The 20,685-nt window shown below is 35.1% G+C and overlaps 1 protein-coding gene and 1 non-coding gene across 4 annotated transcripts in view; both read left to right on the top strand.

Moving 5' to 3' along the window:
- LOC140159007 (ras GTPase-activating-like protein IQGAP1) overlaps nucleotides 1-20,685 on the top strand; it is a 142,563-nt gene that overhangs the window by 81,876 nt on the left and 40,002 nt on the right. For all 3 annotated transcript variants that reach the window (XM_072182316.1, XM_072182317.1, XM_072182318.1), the window contains exons 12-13: nucleotides 2,346-2,509; nucleotides 5,656-5,725. In XM_072182316.1, coding sequence (XP_072038417.1) covers nucleotides 2,346-2,509; nucleotides 5,656-5,725 — 234 coding nt within the window. The remainder of the gene's footprint in view (nucleotides 1-2,345; nucleotides 2,510-5,655; nucleotides 5,726-20,685) is intronic.
- On the top strand, nucleotides 12,400-12,473 carry Trnat-ugu (transfer RNA threonine (anticodon UGU)). The gene has a single exon. It is a non-coding gene; the product is annotated as a tRNA-Thr (tRNA).

Here is a 20,685-nt window from a genome sequence, read left to right as displayed (position 1 = left end):
ACTCATTTGGCAAAACAAGGAACAGAACAAACTGTCAAAGTCAAGTCATGTTTTCCTGCCCATCGCAGAGGTGCAATTAAAATATTCATCTTGTGATAATGTTGGAGGATGTAGTCATTGTACCAGCCTCAACAAAATATAAGAAGATTTTGGGATACCCAAGAACTTCCTTCTCTAATTGTGGGATAGGCTTTTACATCATGAGTTCATAACAATTAGTAAGTTTTTATAGGGTTCGCCGTTGGACAAGCTTAGAACAGTTCTAAACTTACAGTTCTAAACTTGTCCATACTCGGCAGTGGGGTTTGACCCCCACCCTTTTTATTTTACCCCCACCCTTTTTACTAAGGCACCCTTTATACTGAAAATTCCTGACCCCCACGCTTTTTACTGAGGCACCCTTTATACTGAAAATTCCTGACCCCACCACTTTTTGTATCCATTGATGAAGTCACACGCAGTTTGAAGTAAATCCAGTATGCCGAATTCTGCACCTATTTCACACGTGCAAGTCCGATGTTTTTCTCTCCATTAAGTTGATACATTATGTGAACAATGCAAATTTTATGTGAAAAACTACGACTGTACTGAACAATAAACATTTTAATGCATAACTGTACTTTTTTGGCGTCCAAATGTTGTTCTTGTCATTTTGTGTTTGTACTGATTCGTATCTGTGTTCAGCGACTATATCCTACCCTTCTTCGCTGAATCAATTATGCATGATTAATGACGTCACTCATACGTACGAGCGATGTACAGAATAAAACTACTACACATCGTAACACGTCATGGAAAAATCGGACATTTGCATATCACATTTATCACTTCCGGGGAGGATATTGTGTACATTGCGCTGGTCTGGACTGTATCAAATGGAATTTTATCTTGCGCAGGTTTGGCGATTTTTCTTGGAATTATGATTGTTTTATTATTCAATAAAAATATACTGTAAGTTGAAACAATCCCCACGCTTTATACCATTCCACGCTTTTTACCCAAAAAGTTTAAGCCTTCACGCTTTTACCAATTTTCAGAATTTTGAACCGCACGCATTAAAAAGCGTGGACTGCCGAGTATGTTGTCTGACAGCGAACTGGTAAAAACTTACTAATTGTTTCTACTCTAAATTGCTTTCATTTGACAGGTCCAAGTAGACAGTTCTCATAGTACTGTAGACAGTCCTCAGATGTTACTGACAATACCCTTGTATTGAATTTTGACAATGTCTCTTGGGGATATTGATATTGCACCTGTTAAAATTGAGAAAATGGCTACATTGTCTGCTACATGAGTCAGTTTCTAATTTTTTGTGTACAAAAGTAGATTTACAATCTAGCAAAGCATCATAATTTGTGCTATAAATGAGTTGCTGATCAAGGCATACATTTGTCACATGTTTGGACCCCTAGAAACGGATAGAAGGATGGCTCAAGTGACTGACATGAAACATGTTTGACTAAGCACTTAGACTCAGTGTTGCCAAAACTTCTCAGTGGCAAGTTGCGGCAAATTGGCTCACCAGGCCATGGTGAATGACTCTCAAGTCTCATGTAGGAATCACTGCTTAGACTTGTTGTTGATAGATGACACACTTTGAGGTCATATTCCCATAAGAATGTGCCTGGTATAATGTAGAATAACCCTTAATGCAAGTGTCAATTTGAAGCTTGAACCTACCCACCTCAAGTCTTACCTCCATGAGAACTACCTGCCTATTGGTCAAAAAGAAGTTTTCATTATCAATTGTACCAATCAGCAACATTGTTAGAATAATTTTACCACACTAAACAATTGGGGTAAATTATTTGCAAAGCACCATTCTGATTGATGATTAAAATGAAGATATCATGTATTTGACCAATCAGAGGCAATGTTAGATCAGCATGTAGTGCTCAGGGGGTTAACATATTATGAATGTTGATTTGCTGCCTATACTATTGTTTAGTCAGTCATAGGCATCAAATCAATGTCGATAATATGTCAAGAATGGTTCAGGCTTCAAATTGATGCTTGTATAAAATATTACTTTTAAGGACATGTTTTGTTTTGTTTGTGAAGAAAGATGAAATAAATAAAAAGTTAATGGCTGAGGATGATTTTGTTGTAATGCAAATGACAACAAACAATGCACTCATAATTAAATCGGCCAACTGGCGCTTTATAGATGTGCGCGCATCACACATTACAATGTGAAAGCGAATTTGGATCCGTGCATTGACAGAAATCAATGCACGAAACACTTATCAAAGGTCTGCTATTGGTTCATTGCCTCATGTATATTAATTCTGATAATGAATTATTAATAAGATGTTAAATTTATCTTTTATTTTGTTGCATTTCAGTGAAAACATTGTTGAGGACAGTAAATGGGGCTGTAGATAGTGACGATGAGAAAATATTGTTGAATGCACTGATGGATCCTGCCTTGAGTTGTAAAGGAGTGAACTCTGCTAGTGGCAGCTATTATATGAATAACCTCAAAGAAATTAAGGAAGAAAAAGGACAGGTAAGATCAAAGTGGGATTCACATGAGGTGTACTGGTCTAGATCAATTTAGATCTGCATAGAATTGAATTGAATTGAATGGGGTGTCTTTTGTATTATATCTTAATCACCAAACTCAAGTGTCCAAACCTACCAGTATACCACCTAATAGAGGTTGTGCATATGACGTATCATACCGTAAATATGGCGGACTACTCAACTGCATTAAACAAAAGCATGATTGCAATCTACCGCGACAGTGCATCTCACACACATAACAAATAGGCCTACACTACGATCAAATAGGTTGATGACAACATTTGATTGAATGGACTGCACTGCGCCACAATTACGGTGCAGGACACCGGTTCAAATGCTTTGTTTGGAGCCAATCAATAATTTCACGCACAACCTCTGTTAAGGGGTGGGGTATGAACGTTTGGACAGTATTTATTGTGGGACATTAGAGCACATCAGACATATCGAATTGCATTCTGAATACGAAGAATGTCCTTCTGATATCAAATAATTTGGATTTTTTGAAATTAGCAATGTAATACATTTTATGGCAAATCATTAAAATTGATATTTTTGATATTTAACAGTACTCAAAGTAAACTTTATAAATCTGATGATTTATACTTAAAGTGTATGTAGGTGGGATGAAAAGCCGACGATCAATTGAAAATGTTGACCTTTCGTATTGAAGATATGGATTTTTTCCCCAAAACACCAAAAACAATTAGGTCTTTTGGGAAAAAAATCCATATCTTCAATATGAAAGGTCAAAATTTTCAATTGATCGTCAAACTTTTCCTCCCAGCTACATACACTTTAAGAATATATCATTAAATTTATATAATTTACTTCAAGGACTGTTATATATCAAAAATGTGAAAAATATCAAATTTTAATAATTTGTCATAAAATGTGTATTACATTGCGAATTTCAAAAAATGAAAATTATTTGATATCAGAAAGACATTCTTCATATTCATGATGCAATTCGATATGTCTGATGTGCTCTCATGTCACACAAAAAATACGGTCGAAACGCTCATTCCAGATTCCTTAATGCATTAGAGTTTGGAAATTGATTGATACACTGCAAGTTTCTGTACAGTTCAGTAAAATTAACCAAAAAAATGGACTTTGCCAAGTTTACATGTCTCCATGGAGAATCAAAACAATGTACCACAACATTTTTGTTTTAATCAATGATTAACATTAAATGATACTTTGAGATACTATGTGTATTGCAACAGTTTGTGCTTATAAATTATTGCACCAAGTACATTGGAACATGCATTATAATTTAACATGCCTTTAAACAAGTATGTATTAAAATTTTAAAAAGGACCGACCTGACATTATCCCGTCAGTGAGTGGTGACATACAAATACTATGGAGTATCAGAGAATTGGACCAGGAGAACTCCAGATGCCACCACTGATTCATCAAGTTGAAATTTTATTAATCACAGCAACATTATACAGGAAACCAGGTATTCTACTTGGGAAGTGAATAAGTTGCATTCAGGACACTTCTGCATAATAATAAAAACTGTGTAATGTTACTTATTAGACATGTTGAAAGAGCATCAAAATTGGTTGTGACATGTATGCTCACCACAAAGGAATGAATGCAGGGCATTTGTTACTCAGTAAAGTGTTAAGGGATATGGAATGAGCGTTTTGAGCGTTCGACAGTATTTTTGTGGGACATGAGAGCACATCAGACATATCGAATTGCATTCTGAATACGAAGAATGTCTTTTCGATATCAAATAATTTTCATTTTTGAAATTCACGATATAATACTAATTTTATGACAAATTATTAAAATTTGATATTTTGTACATTTTGATATATAACAGTCCTCGATAAATTTTATAAATCTAATGATATATTCTTAAAGTGTATGTAGCTGGGAGGAAAAGCCGGACGATCAATTGAAAATTTTGACCTTTCATATTGAATATATGGATTTTTTCCCCAAAAGACCTAATTTTTGTTGGTGTTTTGGGGAAAAAAATCCATATCTTCAATACGAAAGGTCAAAATTTTCAATTGATCGTCGGCTTTTCATCCCACCTACATACACTTCAAGTATAAATCATCAGATTTATAAAGTTTACTCAGTACTGTTAAATATCAAAAATATCAATTTTTAATGATTTGCCATAAAATGTGTATTACATTGCAATTTCAAAAATCAAAATTATTTGATATCAGAAGGACATTCTTTGTATTCAGAATGCAATTTGATATGTCTGATGTGCTCTAATGTCTTACAATAAATACTGTCCAAACGTTCATACCCCATCCCTTAAGGAGTGTACTTAGTTCTGACCACAACTATTTTTGTGATTCTCTTTTATGACACACCTGTTGGTTGTTAGTTATGCCTGGTATGGCTGGCTGTAATTATAGTTAATTCTTTTGGATTAGAGTTAATTTGAAGTTTATTCAAAACTTCATGTGTAGGAAACATTTTGCATCTTTCTCAAGCAAAAGAGGAACTTTCTCATCATCAGCTGATGTAGTTAGCTCTGATCATGGAGTTTCATTGAACTGTGACACAGGATTGGAACCTGATAAAACCCAGCAAGACCAGGGACAGTAATTTTCCTACTTCAGTGATGTCACCTTGTGTGACATCATCTGATTTGGTTGGTCTCTAACCCTTTCCAAGAAATAGAGCTAATATAGAGGCTGTCAGCCTTTTCCGCGGGATCCGCCATCTTATGTGTACTGCCGTCCTGGATGTCATGCGTTAGACAATACGTCCCCGATTACGCGGAAGTCGCAGTGTGTGACACACCTCTTCAGTCAAGCGTCAACGTGGTGATCTTAGCAACAAGGCACTCCGTACCCACAAGATGGCAGCGTTGACGTCACAATGACTACCTCTATTGGCTGATGATGAGGAAGTTACTCGAAACTGCTCCCTGAAGTCAAAATAAACAAGTAGTGTTGAAACCTAATTTTAAATTATTCTCAAGTAGTGTTGAAGCCTAATTTTAAATTATTCTCAATACTTGATGTAAAATTTTGTTGTATAGTTCCAAAGTAATCATGATTCAGGGCTAAAAGTACCAAAATTTAAGATTTTGTAGGTTGAAATGAACTTTTAACCATTCATTATTGTATGTTTCTATCACTTTAGGAGCTTGAAAAGGAAGATGTACATGCAGGAGTGGGCACTGCTAATGCTGAAGCAAAGGAGAAATCTGGCAGTAAGTCAAATAAGTTTTCTTTCAATTTTGAATTGTTTCCTTTAAATATTGATTTTCAGATACCAACATAATTTCTTTTGCTGTCTTTTGTTTTGGGAACACTTCAACTGTGCATATCTTTGGAACTAAATGTTCCATTTCAAGGGGGTTTTCTGCAAAATGTAGCTTTGCAAATGTCTAATACAATCATGTAGAAAACTGAAAATTGAATATGCCCGACTTCAGACTGAATTTCCTTGATCATGCAACATATGCCTTCTGCAATACTATGAGAAAGAACCACAAGCATGAATTGCGTTATTGAAAAAACCTAAACATTGAGAGCTGTCACATTTTCCATACATCCTGACCTGTTAGGTCAGGTACATAATGTGAGATTTTTTCCCCATTTGGTCGTAATTTCTTCAGTACAACCAAAAAAAAAATGCAACCCACAAGTTTAATGGAGTAATGATTTTAGTTGTCATATGGCAATGGATCATCATTCCAGAGTGATCATTTTGTGGTCACACCAGAGCACCCTAAGGTCATGGTACATAAGCAGAGAAGACATCTTACACTTCCCACAATGCATTTCTTCCATTTCAATTTTTTGTACTGATTTGCTATCTAGTGCAACATAGGTTGCTAGTGATAAAAGTATCTTATGAACATAGCACATCCAGATCTAGCAGTATATATCTACATGTTTATTTCTTGACGATCGACTATTCTCAACATAAAAACAAAAGGGAACCCGTGCAAACTAACAGGAGTGCCAGTTGATGTAACGAGGTGATGTGTCATGTTGCAAAGGATTCTGGGAAGGGTAAAATATCTTCTCTGGTTCATAAGGGACAGGATGCATTGAATGTCCTGCTCCACCTGTTATACAGTAAACTTGTCCCAGCAATGAAATGTGGTTTTATGCCCTTTAGTAAGACCCACTCATTTGGTAAACTGGCTCTATGATGAATATTGTCATTTTTTATGGATGATGACACTAGTATAATTATGCTATTGTTATTTTCAAGCAGTTGTAATATGCTGCTTGCACAAGCGGCACCCTCACACGATAACGTTGATTGTAAAACCATTATAAACAATGGGAAAAGGGTTTTGGCACCCCACACCAAAATTTAACTACTTCCCTAAAATACCATAACAAATTTGAATACGGAATAGACTGCAAAGTCTAGGCCTAGGGAGCTGATGGTTATTGTACATTCTGGTACAAAACCTTGACATGTACACATTTACACCCCTTTACACATTATTCCAGCCCTGCATCCCTTTCACATTTGCTAAAGCTAAGCAAATCTTTCTTTTCAATGGTGATGGGTTCCCCTTTTATTTGGTCATGTTTTTATGCATCCACAGAAATTCTGTGGATATCCATGATTGTAAAACCTAATCCAGAGGGCCTCAAACAGGATAAAAAAATTAGCCTATACATGTAGGACCCCGATTATAGGTGTACTATCAGGGCCGCAGTATGGCCAATTAATTGTCAAGATTTGTGTATGAAAGTCACTGTTTCAATATTGGAATGTCACAATGTGTGTGTCATCACTTTGCCTGTGTAAAAATGATGGTCCATGGTTGTGGGTGAAAACGAATAGGGGGTGGGGTTGGGGTTGTGTGTGTGTATTTATATGCATGTGTCCATATGTATCATGTTTATGTTTGCATGTTCTATTATATCGCATGATCTGTTATAACATTTGCTTTGCTTGCTATGATATCATTAAAGCCTTAATGTACGATCTTTTTAAATTTTTAGATTTTTCTTTTTTTCTTCTAAAATGATAATATGCAATCATTATGAAAGTTCCCAATACATTTGGACGCTTGAAAAACATTGGGAATTTGCAAAGAAACAACATCATAAACTTCACCTCTATCACTCAAACATCTCGCACTGTTTGGATTAGGACAGCGAGTGCGGCCTCAGAGTTAGTCTCCTCTGGCGCTGCCAGTTTGATTACGCTCCCTCCACATGTGGAGGGAGCGTAACTGCTAGTTTTGTAGGAGACTACGGTTTATGATCGTGTGGTTTACATAAAGTCATAATCTAAAATTATGACTTTATGTCGGACCAACAGAAAATCGTCCCGTTTTACTACAAATAGGACGAATTTGACAGTTTGCTCATAGATTTAAGTTAGAACATGTGTAAATATTACAAATATGCCAAAAAATCGGTTTTGAAAAAAATAAAGGTAAATTCTGAAAAAAGATCGTACATTATGACTTTAATGTTAAGTTAGTAGCTAACATTGTTACTGTGCAGGTGCCCGTAAACCAAGATACAGTAAGGACCCAGGTGTGTAATATATAGATAGATATATAGATACAACTAATCATCATATGTGTAGAAAATCTGGCAAAATTCAATCCCTCTTCCAAAGACAATCATACTTACTTTTCTGATCATTAAATGATGGCTATTAAATGAAGACTATTGTCTGTCTATCCAAAATCATAACTGTTTATTACAACATTCGGTGATACATTCACTAGTTGTTTTTACTGCAGGCATATCTTAAGCAGAACGATCTAAAGCCTTCACAAAAAGCAATGCAGTAGCTTCAGAACTATTAATCATATAGTCACAATTGAGAAAGAAAGGTGGTTTATGAAATTATGTATGCCCATTTTAAATTTTGGCCCCATTATGACCTTCAATCCCTCATGGAAAGCATAGGGGTGTAGACAAAAATGTACCCAATTCTAGGTTTATCATTTGAGGTGTTAGGATGCCAAAACCAAAAAAAAACTTGGTTTCACTAATGTAGGAAGGCAAAATGCTAACTCAAATTTCACTATTACTAGTACTAAATGAATTCAAGCTATAGTTGATTAACTAACACTAAAAATCAAGCGAAGTTTGTACCTTGGGCTATTTCACCAACGTAACAAACTGGAATCCATCCAAAGATGGCTATTTATACACTTGTATGTTCTTAGCATTGCCAAAGTAGTGGACAGTCACATATGGTATTGGAGATAAAAACAAGATGTAATGAAAGAAATAAGTTTGAAATGAGATTGAGATCTATCTCTGGGCAAGTTGTAAAATTATACTCCTTGATCTGATTTCCTGAGTCTTGCTGACAGAATCAACAGTCAATGGGAATACCTAAATATCCGTAATCTCTGCACTAAATTCACTCAACTGTCTCCTGTGTTAACCCCCTGAGCACTAACATTGCCTCTGATTGGTCAATTATGTGATATCTTCACTTTAATCACCAATCAGAATGGAGCTTTGCAAATAATTCCCCCAAAGTTTTTGCGTGGTGAAATTATTCTAACAATGTTGCTGATTGGTCCAATTGATAATGAAAACTTCTTTTTGACCAATAGGCAGGTAGTTCTCATGGGTTTAACTCTACATTATTTATCTCGGTATAAAAAATGAACACTCTTCGCAGTGTCACTGTCACATATTTTTATTTTCGGTTCTCAAGAGATTAATGTTTCTGTGTACTGTAAATCAGTTATCTGTTGCAGTTTGAAAGTTTGAAAGTTTGTTTTTTATTCTTTTACATCAGATATCCATCGGGCATTTGAACCTTGCCAGATTTTGATAACATCATAACAACGTCAACTTCCATAGAATGTCGTAGATAACCTCATTTTGTCATCAAAATCCATATAATACTTACAAGTGAAAACGTGTTGCTGTCTTGCCAATTTACTGTGAAGCATGTATAACTTTACTTTCTATTGACAACTGGTGAAGGAAAGCTTTCCACTATGTAACGGTAACATTAATAAACAAAATGAAACTTTGAATACCATGTCAAATTTGTATAATGTATGTTGCAGTCAATGACATTGCCAGCCTTTTAGTGTGTGTGTGGGGGGGGGGCCTGTGGGGGAAATCCCTACTCCCCTGACTTGGCTACCCCACTGGCTGCTATGTCCCATGTACAAAGTGTCATACCTGTATAGCTTAAAAGTTAGTTTCAAAAGGAATAGGGTGTTTTAAAACTCATGACTATCCCGATGTGTCCCAGTGCTACTGGGATATACTAAACGCAATATGTGCATCAAGACTGCGTTCATGAAGGAAGTCAGCTGATTGTGTGATATTTACCAATAGACTGTTGCACTTTAAGAATGTTGTAACACTAACAGTGCTTAACACATCGTCAGCCTGCTACGCTAATTGCCCACATCATTTTTTTTTAAATTTTGAGAACAAAGTACAAGATATGGTTCAAGCATGCATTTAAACATATTTTTTCACCAATCTTTGCACAGGAACAAATGATAATGATACAAATAAAAAGGAATAATCCAAAATAATTAGGGGTGATTACGTAACTGATGCATGCTTGAACCACATGTTGTTCCTTTGTTCTCAAAATTACAAAAAAATGACTTGGGTAATTAGCGTAGCAGGCTGACGACATGTGTTAAATCATAATGTTAGTAACTTTGTTTAGAAAGAACAAATTCTTGTTTTTTTTCAATTCTAGTAGATTGTTATGTTCATAGACTTAGTTGGTAATCATTGTTCTCAAATACCATCAGCATTAGTTTGTTGAAGTACTGTATAATATCGTCAGCCTGCTACGCTAATTGCCTCAGTCATTTTTTGTAATTTTGAGAACAAAGAACAAAATGTGGTTCAAGCATGCATTAGTTACATAATCACCCTAATTATTGCGGATTATTCCCTTTCAATTGTATCATTATCATTTGTTCTTGTGCAAAGACTCGTGAATAAATATGTTTAAATGCATGTTTGAACCATATTTTGTACTTTGTTCTAAAAATTACAAAAAATGATTTAGGCAATTAGCATAGCAGGCTGACGATATGAGATCTCAATAATTATAGTGTTTCTATTGATATAATGTTCACTTTTTGTGAGATTCCATTGATAAGATGTTCACTTTTCCATGAGATAGTCTTTGCTGTTGACTTCCTCCTGGTATCTAATTTCTGAAACAATTTGCATTCATTACAGTAAAAATATGATTGATCTTCAAATACCACTATCTCACTATCCTGGCTTATTTAGTATTATAGTAATAGTAAACTTGTTATTTTGACAAATCTGCCAATGAAATTGATACATAAGAACAAAGAAATTATCAAAATAGTACAGATTAACTGTTGGAGTTTGATTCTTTGTGAAAAAATGAATGGAGCTTATGCAAGGTTTGGTCACAGATATTGGAACACATGTGTTCCAATATCTGTAGTTTGGTAATGCTGATCATACCTAACTTTGTTGAGGTAGTTTTGCCATTTCGTGTGTGAATTGACTCCAATACCTTTTTTTTTTGGCCAACAACTGGCTTTGGGGGCTAAATTTTTGGGTTACTTTTCTTGTTCGCTGGAATTTTTACTGGTATGGTGAAACTTGTCTAATTACGGACTACGGAGTGTTGGGAAAATGTTCTGTCACTAGTGGTGGCACCAGCAATTTCAGGGGGGGCAAAATCTACAAATTTTAACCAAAATTGCCGCAAAAAGTGGAAATTTAGGTAATTTGGGGGTTTTGCCTCAAAAGTTGGGGGACAAACTGGGGGAAGAAGAAAATGCCCCTTGCCCTCCCAGTAAGCGCCGCCACTGTCTGTCACACATGTATACACCATCATGCCCTTCAAAATGAAATGCATTAGTCATGTTAGTGACAAGATAGTGAAGCTCAAGTAGCCTCTGCAAGCAAATCCCGGAAGCAAATGAAATGTTTGACCAGTTTAAAGCCATCAAGGAATACACAAAAGTTATTTAGACTTGTTATCTGTCTTCTTATTATGTCATCTTGTGTAATTATCCCTACCTGGTGAATGTTAAGGTTACATGATAGGGTATATCCCTTTATCTTAATCCCATTTGGTATGTGTCCTTTCAACTGATTTCATTTTGTACCCAGTAAACTCTGGTTTTGCAATGTTATAGCACTAGCACATGTAGAAAGTCGGGAGTAATTCTATGATTGGTGAAAGCTTGAGTTGTGTCTGCCATGATCTCATATTATCTGGCATCATGTTCATACTCAGCTCTACATGTATGATTTAGATGATGCATCAGAAGTCATCAAAAAGTTTGAGAATCATAGTGACTGATTGTCTCAAGGGATACATATACCAGTTTTGTCAATTGTGTTACAAGAGGAACAAGAAGTGTTTATTGGAAGAACTTGCAGACAATTTCAATTAGTTGTTGGAAGAGTTTCGTCAGTTGTTACAAAGCTTCGTTATTTGGATAATTGTTTTGAATGACTTTGGCTGAAAAACTTGAAAGTTTGGTCTCATATGTTGGTGCAACTTCATCAGTAACTGTTTTTGTGATGGGCAATAATTTTATACCTGTTGGAGGCACTGCTTGCTGGAAATAATGGATTTTTGTTACTTGGATGTAGTAAACATGCTTTCATTAAAGTCCAGTAAGAAATAACAATGGAACTATTAGTGCACAGTTAAAATGTGGGGATGGATACAAGGAGAATATGTAAACTTGTCACAGTGGTCTGAACTTGAGTCATTGGTCATTGCATCACCAGTATGGAGTGTTGATCTATTCATGGCATTCCGTGGGCTCTCACCACCGGCCATTGCTAAGGCAATCATATATCAAAGGAAAAAACAGCAAGGTATGTTTGCTCTGACTGATGAAAATAGGAAGTTTGTTCTGCTTTGGAAAAACGGTATTAACCAGCCTAATCACAAGCTCCCGTGGCCAAGTGGTTAAGGCACAGGTCTTGTAAATCTGAGGTCCTGGGTTCGATTCCCAGGCGGGATTACTATTTCCCGGGTTCAATTCCCCGCGGCGCCACATGTGAGTTTGGTTGCCGATCCATGCTCGTCCTCGCAGGTTTTTCTCCGGGTGCTCCGGTTTTCCTCCTGCATCTAAAGTCGGACCTCTTCCCATATCCCTGTCCCATCTTCCCATATCCGGATGGATGGCGTCCCTTAAATTTAGTAGCCTCTGAGCACTATTGGGATTAGCCTGGCTTCGGCCGAATGTTATAAATAAATAAATAAATAAATATTTCTACTTGTCTCCTTTATTATTTGCTTTATTGTTTATTGTTCTACTTTGTTTATATCATTTTACAGTATAACTGAGTGTGGAGTCTTTAGGTGCCTTTGGTGTAATACATTTACCATTTACTGGGGCTGAATGGCTAAAATTGTCACTGTTTTTTTTCATGGTTTTGGCATAAACCCGGGTGGGGTGGGGTGGAGTAGTTGAGCTTGCACCCCCTTAGCCACCCCCTAGACAACACACCTGAATTAATATTGTCATTGCTGCTGTTTATTACTGACTATTAGTACATTTTATAGCTAAAGAATTTGATATAGTTTTATATTATGGTCACTGAAGTAATATGGTAATTTGGACTCATCAATTAGTGAAAGCTGAAAATTAAATAAATACACATAAGCACATTTGTACATTTGAGAAACTTACAAATAGATCATTTAAGTTATGCAACTTTAACTGAAATAGCAGACTACTAATCACTGGGCTACATTGTAATCTGCACAGTAATACTGACAATAATGAGAGCATCATAACCTGAGAAACTAAATAATATTTATCTTGCTTTCTTGGCTCAGAATTCAAACAGAGCATGATTTCAATTAAATTTTAATTAATTGATTGATTAATTATCAATTAATTTGTCTATGGGAAATTGTCCCATGATATAGAACAGTTAGTTAGCTATTGGCAACATTTTATGTGCATCATACTTTGTGTCTGCTGCCCTCGTTTGGTGTAACTTGCAACAGGACAATATTATATTATACACTGTACAATGTAAAACTATACTGCGCCAATAAAGTATCCTTACACTTGGAAAAATAATCACAATTTCCAAACTGAACAATATTGGGGTAAATTAGTTTTTTTATTAGTTGCACTATTTACTCCTGCACATTATGACACCACATTGAATCCAATGTGACTTCAAGAAGCAAAGTTACAAGCATTTGATTAGACGAAGGTCCCGTTTTAAAAGTGACAAACTGGCCTATTGAAAACTCTACAGACTAGACATCTGGTTTGAGAGTGGTGAATGGCTAATTTATGCGTTTGGCTTTAATTTAAAACAAAAGGAACAAAAGAAAAGCTGAAACAAAAGAACTGACAAACATAATGAAAGTTATGAAAAGTACAGAGAAGCAAAAACTGAAATAAAAACTGTTTTTATAACGCTTCATTGAAGAAACTGTGTTGTCTCTTTATTTCGCTTGTTGGAATCTTTTTATGCCTTTGTATAGGCCAGTTTGTCACTTTTAAAACTGGACCTTCGTCTATTCAATTGCTTGTAACTTTACTTCTTGAGGTCACATTGGATTCAATGTGGTGTCATAATGTGCAGGATTAGATAGTGCATCTATTAAAAAACAAATTTACCCCAATATTGCTCAGTTTTTAAATTGTGAATATTTTTCCAAATGTAAGGATACTTTATTGGCGCAGTATATTTAGAATTCATGCATTTACTTGGATTAATTCAGTATGAATGACTAAATTATCAATATGTAAGAATAGAAGCTTTGGATATGGTGTAAATTGTTAAGCTGGAATTAATATTTACACCGCATAAGACCAAACATTTGTCTCTCAAACATATTGCAAAAATGCTCTGTGCTTTGCCAAAGTATAGTATTTTTGTGTGCGTGTGCTACAGCAACACATGATTTTTATTTTTTTGCTTGTTTTTAGCATACTCTTTGCTTGTTTTTTGCCATTTTATCCTGCTGAAACTAAAAAAGAAACTAAAAAAAACCTAACATAAAAAGCCTGTAAAAAGGCCCAGCGTGTTGGGCTAGAATGGCTTTCACAAACTTATGCAAGAGGGTTTGAGAGACGAACCGTATATTTTACTCCCTTACTTAAGGGAGTACTACACCCCTGCCCAATTTTGTGCCTATATAATTTGCATTTTTCTCAAAAATTATAGAGCATTTGTGACAAGTAAGATATGTATATTATAGGGGCAAAGACTACAACTACTGCCATGGACATTTTATTTCAGCACAGACAACAGTTGTGGAGTTACAGTCAAAAATGAGGGAAAACCAATATTTGATCAATAAATCAATAACTACTTGCCTTGAGTTGCTGAATTTTAAGTTCAGTAGTTGTAGTCCTTGCCCCTATAATATACATATCTTACTTGTCACCAATGCTTCATATAATTTTGAGGAAAATGCAAAAAATAGGCAAAAAAAAAATTGGCCAGGGGTGTAGTACCCCTAAGTAAATTAGAGTCAGTTTAGTGGGATCAAGCAAAATGAATTATTTGTTAACAAACATTTCTATATTTTTTATTGATATTGATAATCTTGTCTATTTAACAGGCTAACAGCCTGTAGTCAATGCCTGGTTCCAGAAATGCTTATTTACAAATTCATGATGTTGGTGAAAACCATGGTATACAGAACAAACTCAATACTATAAAATTGAGAAGTATTGATCTATATTGATGAATTTAGTTTTCCTTATTATTTTATTTTTTAGAGAAGCCAAATCCTTTTTGAGTAAAAAGGGCCATTTATGTGCAATAATTGCAGATTTCACAATGTGACTTTTACATTAAAACATGAAATGTTTGCATGCTTGAAAATGTCATGAATTTTGTTAGTGACAACGATACGCGAAATGTTCCATACACACAAATTATTTCTTTCTCATGTATGCCTTTAAGAAAATGTATCAATTTTATAAAAATCATATGCTGCAAAAAACAAAAATTATTATTATTTTCAAATCGTGAAAATTTTGTGCTGTGAATATATTTTGCTTTTCAGTAAATAGGCCAAGCCATAACCTTTGTTACATTTCATTGAGTCAGCTTGCCCAGAGCAATACTTCATTGAATATGCAAAAAAAAAATGTTGTTTCCTTGTTTTAACAAAGCGATTCCATAGGGTTGACTGTACATGTAGTCTCTGAAGAGTTGAAATTATGGCATAGCTATTACATGTTGAATTTTCTTTTTTTTAATCAAAACACTTTCAAAATCTTTAATGTCAATTAAATACAATTAAATTCAATCTTTCTTTTAATTTATTCATTGTACTGAATTAATAATTTTGATTTCATTTCATGTATTTACTTATTTCTTTACTTATTTATTTTACTCTTATGTTAGTTACTATGTGTGTTTGTTTAGTAAAGATATTTATTTTTATATAATTTGTTCATTTGCTTTAAAAAAATTTATTTATTTGTTCGTTCATTCATTCATTCATTCATTCATTCATTCATTCATTCATTCATTCATTTATTTATTTATTTATTTATTTATTTATTTATTTATGTATTTATGTATTTATTTATTTATTTATTTATTTATTTATTTATTTATTTATTTATTTATTTATTTATTTATTTATTTATTTATTTATTTCTATTTATTTATTTATTTATTTCAATTTATTTATTTTCCCAATATTGGAAAGATTAATTTATTTAGTAATACAACTTGAGCTCTCCATAGAATTGTTTCATAGGATTGCACACTTATACATATGCAACAATAAATTAAAAATGAATTGAGTTTATTACTTTCCGTGATAAATTATCAATGACGTAATCATTGTCTGTAGGCAACAACATCTAAATTAGTCTGAACAATAAACACCCCAGATATACCAATTACCATTGTCTCTTATTATATGCTAATTATTATGCAAATTAAGTCGGCTATCATCTCAATTAATTGGGAGTCAATAAAATTTGTGGAACCAGGTCTTTGGTAGTAGAGCGTTGCTAAGCCAAGCATTGGTTCTGATTGGCCAGCGTGCTTGGGGTAGCCCCTTTGTCTGTGTGTTGTTGTTGGGACAGCACAAAGGAAAAGTATGACTGGAGATTCTACCCTGTGCTCTGTGCACATGTGTATGCATACAGCATGGTGTAATTATAGCAGCATTTGGGGATGCCCTTTTTAGTCCGAGAATGCTTCAGTGTGTGAATATGGGTAGCTGGTATCAGTGCATACAGCACATGGAGGAAAATTTCTTGCATTGAACAGCTGTTCACTCAGTGTGTATTTCATTGCATTGAACAATCTAAATTTGTACAATTATTGTACTACAGTGAGGAAATGTCCTTCAAGTTTTGCTTTGTAACTTTCCCAAAAAACAAAGGGATGTGATAACGTATTGTTTCACTAGTGGTAGTGATAATTCTAACAATGGAAACACAGGTCAAAGTATTGTATGAAAACCATTAATCAAGCATTTTCAGCATTTTGTGTAGAAAAGATTTAAAAAAAAATAACAGCAAAGAGAATGTGAATTTATCAATATTATCAACATTTTTGTAAGAATAATAGTTTTGGTAATTTTAGTTTAAAATTTTACATTATATTTAGCTCAATATTTCAAATTTAATTTAATTTTACCCTATCCTGATATTACAGAGTGTGATTCTATTGGACATGAAAATTAACATCCCACATAATATCTCACCACTCCCCATCCACCCAATAACAACAAAGCTAGAGACAAAGGATCTGCATGCTAATGGGGGATGCCCTATTTTGGCTGTGCATATATGGATGAGCCAGAACACAATAGGCCAAATGAGCTGGAAGAAACCCCGCTAAACACAGGGAATATCCCCAACCAGCCAAGCCACGCTGGGTTTTAATTTAAAGGTCCTGGGAAGAGTGAGCATCACCGCGTGTTTGGGTGCTCCTCATGTTGGATGTGTGTACCACAAACTCTGTGACTCTTCTTTTGCTTTTGTTGTGGAGGATCTCATCATCTCATCTTTCTGAGTGGATTTCATCTGTGCTTTTAATGTATTGTGCATCTTATTTATTTGAATTGGAGGATTAGTGGATATAGTTTAGCTAATCAAGATGGGAAATAGTAAGTAGTGATGAGTTTTATTGTCTTAGTTTTTATGATGAGTAGTGATTGTAGACAAAAGAAGTTTTAGGATGTGAGATGTGTTTTGTAGTTCATGGTACAAATTTATTGAATGTGCATTTGGGAAATGTAATTACCAAAAATGAGAACAGTTTTGATTTATTTTTTAATTCATGTGTGTGAACTTGACTTGATGTTTTAGACAAAGAAATTGTTGTATTTGTTTAGAATGTACCAGGTTAGACCACAGAACACGATGTCTAGTAGTAGGAAATGCAGTAAGAGAAATGGATTGTATTTGGAATGAATTTCAAAGCTTTTATTTAATTGATATTTTCTCGGAATATTCAAATTAAGGAATATCTAGCTGCGTATTTGGCAACAAAACATGGGTATTATTTACTGGTGGCTGCACTGTACATAATTAGCATATACCAGAGAAGATTGGAATGATGATACTTGAATACCATTTCTCAAGTTTGTCATTTCTGGAGGTGTGTGTGTGCAAGTTTGTTATACCGTGGTTCACCTCAAGTTTGGTAGTGACGTCAATGCTTTTTCACAAATGCTGATCAATCGCCATTGTATGCAGGGGTGTACGCTCTGCAGGGTCTTAGCTAGAAATTAAGGGTTGCCCGTCATTTGAATAAAATTGCCTGTCCTAATTTGACCTTTAAAACATTTACCAGACATCTACATGTATAGTCCATTGGGAGGTTCAAAGAGTTCAAATATGTGCTGATATGGCCTTGTCCTACAAATTGGGTCTACTAAAAAGGGCAATTAGCTTCTCAAAACATACAATTTATAATAAAGCATCTGTCAAAGGCATTAATTTTGCCCGTCCCAGGAGCAAACTGGCCGTCTAAAATGACGGCCAGACGGGTGGCTAGCTAAGACCCTGACGCTCTGCCCGTTTAGCTTTATGCAAGCGGTTCGATAATACGACTAGCAACATGTGCACCAATGTCACTACCGAACTTGAGGTGAAGCACAGTATAGGGTGGGTGTGTCTGCAGTGGTGAAGTCAGGATTTTAGTGACGGTGATCAAAGCCAAATTTTTGTCCCCCATTTGTCAATTTTTTGTCCCATTTTAAGTCAATTTAAAAATTACTGGGGGTGGCAATCCCTACCCCCCGCTCCCCTCGGGCTACACCCCTGTGTGTGTGTGTCTATGTCGGGGTGTGTGTACGGGACGCGAAACATTTTGTGTGACATGCATTTTGAGACCACTTTATATAACAACTTGGGTCACAGAGACATGACTACAATCAAACCCTCCGCAGTCCCTCTTATTCAGTTGTCCATGCGAAAGGGGTTTTCAGCCATGATTTATCTTCTGCCTCTTTTTGCAATGTTTAAAACAATTTTTCTGAGCGAAAATTGTACGCCGTACTTCAAAACATAGCTTATGATATGGTTAACAAAACACATGTTGCGATCATGTGATTGACCTTGTTTCACCCCTGTATGCGCACTCTGTTGGAAAGATATCGGTTTCCATTGGCATTAACCGGATAATCCAGAGAATAGTGGAAAATGTCAGTTTCTATTGGGCAAAATTTACCTCTTAGTCGCTATATTCCGGGTAATGGATCCCAATAGAAACATGGTCTATGTACAAATTAAAGGAGGATTTCGTGATCCTAGCATCCTCTTTTTATATGACATTTTTCAGAAAATATCTGTTGATACCGATTTTACGTTTGCAAGTTATGCATGATTTATTACACTGCTCCATAGGCCACTGTTGGAATTTGACGATATTTTTGCTAAACAAATTAATCTGCAAGAAATTTTTGGCACATAAGCATTATGTAGCGAGAGGTTTCCAGTGGTATAAAAATCTCAACTTTTTTTGAGAAAAGTGGGGGGATGACGCTGTGGATCACGAAATGCCCTTTTAAATTTCTTTTGACACCTGCATCAGTAATGATTGTCAAAAGTTGTGTACTCAAAATATGTGCTGGTGCAGTTGTTGATGTTTATAGTATTTAGGATCACAGAGTGATAAGATAGTTTAAACAGTTGACTTCTGTATTGATCAAAAGGTAATTTTATGAAGTGTGAGAGATCAAAATCAGAGGCTAATTAAGTGCCAGCTGTCAAGAATGGGTTATGACAATAGTAATTACATAGGTGATATTGACATTGGTATTATAGGACTTGGTAGACATCTTTAAGCTTACCAGCCATCTGTGGTGGAGCCAATTATAGGAGCCTATTGTAATTGGGCAAGATATTGACTAAGAGTAAACAAACAATGTGTTTTGCCATGGTCAATGATGTCAAAACATGTAAACATGGTCTGAGAGATAACATATAGGCCTAATTGCTGTGAACTTTTCTCAAAACTTGACAACTTTCCTGACACTATTTGGTATACATGTATCAATGAACCTTTTTTCTAGGCCAATTTTGGTGTATGGGTGGGTTATTTTTTTCAAAATTTTGCCCACTTTTCCCTAATTGTAGCCAAAAGGGTGTCACAAATTTTAGAAAAGTTGTGGTACAAACTTTGGTATTTTGGCCAAACATTTTGAATTTTTGTGTAGCGATGGATTCAGATTAAAAACAAATAGGTGTAGGAATTGGTCCACGTTCAAATTCTCAGCAGCATATTCCCCATCTAAACTAAACTTGAGTACAACCCTAGCAGCATTACAAGATGTGACTACATGTTTCCTGTTTGATAATTTCAATAACTTTTGAAAGCGTCACATTGTAGGAATGATAAGACTGATTTTGACCCAAAAGTGCTATCATTGATCTGTTAAGTTGTAGAGAAATGGGTTCATGCAAGTCCTTTAGGTGAAATTTACACTGTTGGTTTAAGGTAATTTGCTGATTAGGTAGTGTAAAGTGATTCTTTTGTGTACATTTTGAAATGGAGCCATCTCATTTGTGTACTTAGGTATAGACCCTGGACAGGCATCAAGTTTATGCACATTAATACTTTCAATAATTGAGCCATTTTGGGAATTACACTGTCAATTTTAATTTTGTTTGTAGATGCTTTGTTTGTTTCTGTATCATGACATGTAACCTACATTAAAGGGGCTGTGCAATGAGCCGTGGGGAAAAATTTCCAAACACCTGCCAAAAATTGCTTTCCCCCC

Source organism: Amphiura filiformis, chromosome 8 (genome assembly GCF_039555335.1).
Source record: "Amphiura filiformis chromosome 8, Afil_fr2py, whole genome shotgun sequence".
Lineage (NCBI taxonomy): Eukaryota > Metazoa > Echinodermata > Ophiuroidea > Amphilepidida > Amphiuridae > Amphiura > Amphiura filiformis.
This window is presented reverse-complemented; position numbering and strand designations above follow the sequence as displayed.